At 32.9% G+C, this 3,274-nt stretch overlaps 1 protein-coding gene across 1 annotated transcript; it reads left to right on the plus strand.

Annotated features, from left to right (window-relative positions):
• Positions 1-738: 738 nt before the first annotated feature.
• Positions 739-2,541, plus strand: LOC149551440 (uncharacterized). Its single transcript, XM_089789688.1, has 2 exons — positions 739-1,170; positions 1,782-2,541. Exon 1 carries the CDS (start codon positions 785-787, stop codon positions 1,136-1,138), a length of 354 nt encoding a protein of 117 aa, XP_089645814.1. The 5' UTR covers positions 739-784; the 3' UTR covers positions 1,139-1,170; positions 1,782-2,541.
• The last annotated feature ends 733 nt before the right edge of the window (positions 2,542-3,274 follow it).

Consider the following 3,274-nt stretch of genomic DNA (forward strand, 5'->3'; position numbering starts at 1 on the left):
TGAAAAAATACTAATCAAAAAATAATCCTATAAACCATAATAAATGAAGACTTCAAATGTTACATTATCATAAAGATGGGAAATAGTGAAAAATATATTGAACTCAAATATATTAAATAAAACAATTAATAACATTTAAAATTTCTTATGTTTACTATTGAAAATCACTTAAAATGTGTGATATGATGTTTGATGTTGTGGACATGAAACCTTAGTGATAAGCATTAGACTAGTAAAAAAATTTATTGATAATATTTCTAATTTTCCATATAAGATTTTAAGAAGTGCAAGTTAAGACACTCCACTATTAAATTATCTCCTCAAACCTATTACCTATTATTAAAAACATCTTCCAAAAACTATGTGTGCATTTAAGGTTGAAATTCAATTAAGAAGAAAGCTAGATTATGAAATGGATCTTAGAATTAATTCAAATTGCCCTTAACAAGTAAAATTAAATAAAAAATAAAAATTGAAATTCATCATTTCCAATCCAAAAAAGGGAAAGGCGATTGTAACAAACTAACCAAATTAGCTGCAGCTACGAGGAAACTGATATGCATGTTTAAAGCGGCGCTCAACAAAAGTTTGTCTGATCATGGAAATCGACAATTCTTAATCGTAAATGACACGCGTTTTCCCAGTAAAACACTCAAAGTAACTGTGTCAATATTTTTTTCAATCTCCTCTTCTCTTAAAATTTTGGCTATAAATTCCCTTCCCCGCTCCATTTTCCTTGTCCTGCATTTTCTGCTGCTGCTTTTGTTCTGAAGATTTCTCCGCCATGGCCAAATACGAGAAGCTTCTTTTTCTGTTCATCACGGTGCTGCTGTTTTCAGTTGTGTGGAGCTGCGCAAAGGCAAATGCACCGCTTACAAAGGAGCCTTCTAATGCATATTTGCCTATTTCCCCCAAATCGCTATTAGCGATCCTCATTCCGTACTGGTTACTGTCGCTGATCGTCATTTTCTACGCGTTCTTTCTTGTGCTGACCCAGCCTTTGCGCGCTTCGCCTAGGTCATTTTCGCTGCTCGCCAATCTGTACTGCTTATTTTCATTGTTGCTCCTTGTGGACGTCTGCACAATAATCTTCCATTTGTTCTGGTCGCGAGTTCGAATACTGGTGTTCTCCTCTTAAGATCATCGCTGCATTGTTCCTAAAGTGTCCAGGTAAGCTGTCACTCCTCTACTTTGAAAGGTTTAAGCACTGTTTTATGGTAAGCTTGCGTATTTTCCAGTTTGAAATATTTAAGCACAGTTTGATAAATACTAGTGTCGCTGCGCTAGTTTGAAGTTTTCAAGCATAGCTTTATGGTTAATTTATGTATTTTCCTTTTAATCTATTTTCGAAGGCTTAAATATAGTTTATAAATACTGTCGCTGCACTAGTTTGAAAGGGTTGAACACAGTTTTATCGTAGATTTATGTACTCTTCCTTCCTCATCTAGTTTGAAAAGGTTTGAACACGTCGCTTGTTTTGAAAGCTTTAAACAGAGTTTTATAATTAGTGGCGCTGCGCTATTCTGAAAGGCCTGAGCACAGTTTTCTAAATTTATGCACTTTTCGTCAACAATAAAAGTTTTACATACAGTTTTATTAATACTGACACACCGCTATTTTGAAAGGTTTAAGCAAAGCTTTATGGCAATTTATGTAAATTTCATTTGGTTCGAAAGCTTTGACCACGGTTCTATAATAACTTCATGTATTTTCATCTAATTTGAAGGTTTAAAAACATTTTACGGTTAATTTATACTTATTCTTGTTTATTATTTGTGCAGGAGATGATTTGCTATGAAGTGCCCTAAACATTGGTCAGTCGCCGTATTTTGTTGTCTTTAAGCATTTTTTTTTGCTTCAGAATTCAGAAAGTCCACACTTTTTTACCTTAAAATCCATACAATACCACAGTACAAGTAAAGTTGTCTCAGGGTGTTAAATTTCTGTAATAGTCCCAACTAAAAAGGAGATGAGCTCTGTTATTACATTGACTGCATTGTTAGTGGAGTTTTCACCCCAAGGATATTCTGCAAGTGAAACTATCAAGAATGTATAAGATTTTTGTAATAAAAAAAGTTAATAAACACAAAATTAAATAGTAAAAACAAAATTATAAACAAACTGTGTATAATTCGAACACAATTTTGGTAGTTATGGAAGTTGATAATGAGTTTTCCAAGTTCAAAATTTGAATAAGGTAGACTAAGTCAAATGGTTTTTCTATAGAAATTTTAGAATATGAAAGTGGATAGTTTTGTTGAATAACGTGACTCAATCTTATCATGATTTATTGTTTTATTTGTTTCTAAAATAATTTGTAGATGTAGACACTTTAGAAACTGTTTCCTCTTGTATAAAAACTCGATAAGTACAAAGCATTGTTTCAGAAAATTAAGAAAGCGGAGAAATTATTTGCACAAAGTTATGCTGCTGGATTTTCTCTATAATGGAGCAAGATGTAAATCTCCATGTGAACACTGAAAATGTATAGTAACTTGTTGCTGAATAATACGATGGTTTGGAGGGTGGTGTTTTTTTTGGAAAGGTTTTCCCTGCCTATATCTGTGTTCTTTATTTTGTTTCATTCTTCTTGTTTCATGATTGTAGAATAATAATCTGTATGTTATAATGTGGCTGAAATTTATTTAGATTGATAAATTGCAATCACTTTCCTTTAAGATTTTAATTGTGAGAAATCAACACTGTTTATTTCTGCTTTTATGACATAGTAGTATGCCGTTGTATTTACTTACTAAAAACTGTTTAAAGAATTAGTAGATACAGGATGTGTATATTGAGTTCTCATTTCCCTTCAAGTTTGTGCTACTTGACCTACTTTTACGATAATAAAACCAACTCGTGTTTGATAAAGTTTGCCTGAATCAATAAAAAGTGGATGAAATGAATTAGAACAGTTTTTCACAGCAAATATATTTTCAGAGTGTGAAATTCTATGAAAGAGATATCCTTAACTACTATGCGAAAGCAGCTGCACTTGTCTCGGTTTAAGATTATACATTCGGCTTCCATTGTTAAAATTGTTTAGATGATTTGTTATTATTATCAGTAGCGGCGTTTTTGGTTGCAGTGAGCAGCTCTGAAAATTCAAGTCAAAATTCAAGGGAAGCAGATGCAGTGAGACAGGGGAAACATTGGGCGCTTCGATTGTACGAAATTGTGTGTGGCTTAGTTACTTATCGAACTTATCCTCATGACTATTCTTCTTCTCGAACTTCTCAGACCGCTATGCTTCTTCTAGCGGATGAATTTGTGT

Source organism: Cupressus sempervirens, chromosome 6, assembly GCF_028749045.1.
Source record: "Cupressus sempervirens isolate cs-2001-9-10 chromosome 6, ASM2874904v1, whole genome shotgun sequence".
Lineage (NCBI taxonomy): Eukaryota > Viridiplantae > Streptophyta > Pinopsida > Cupressales > Cupressaceae > Cupressus > Cupressus sempervirens.

What these genes read in the sequence shown, in the direction of transcription:
- LOC149551440 (XM_089789688.1), top strand. Translation starts at nt 785, where the DNA reads ATGGCCAAATACGAGAAGCTTCTTTTTCTGTTCATCACGGTGCTGCTG.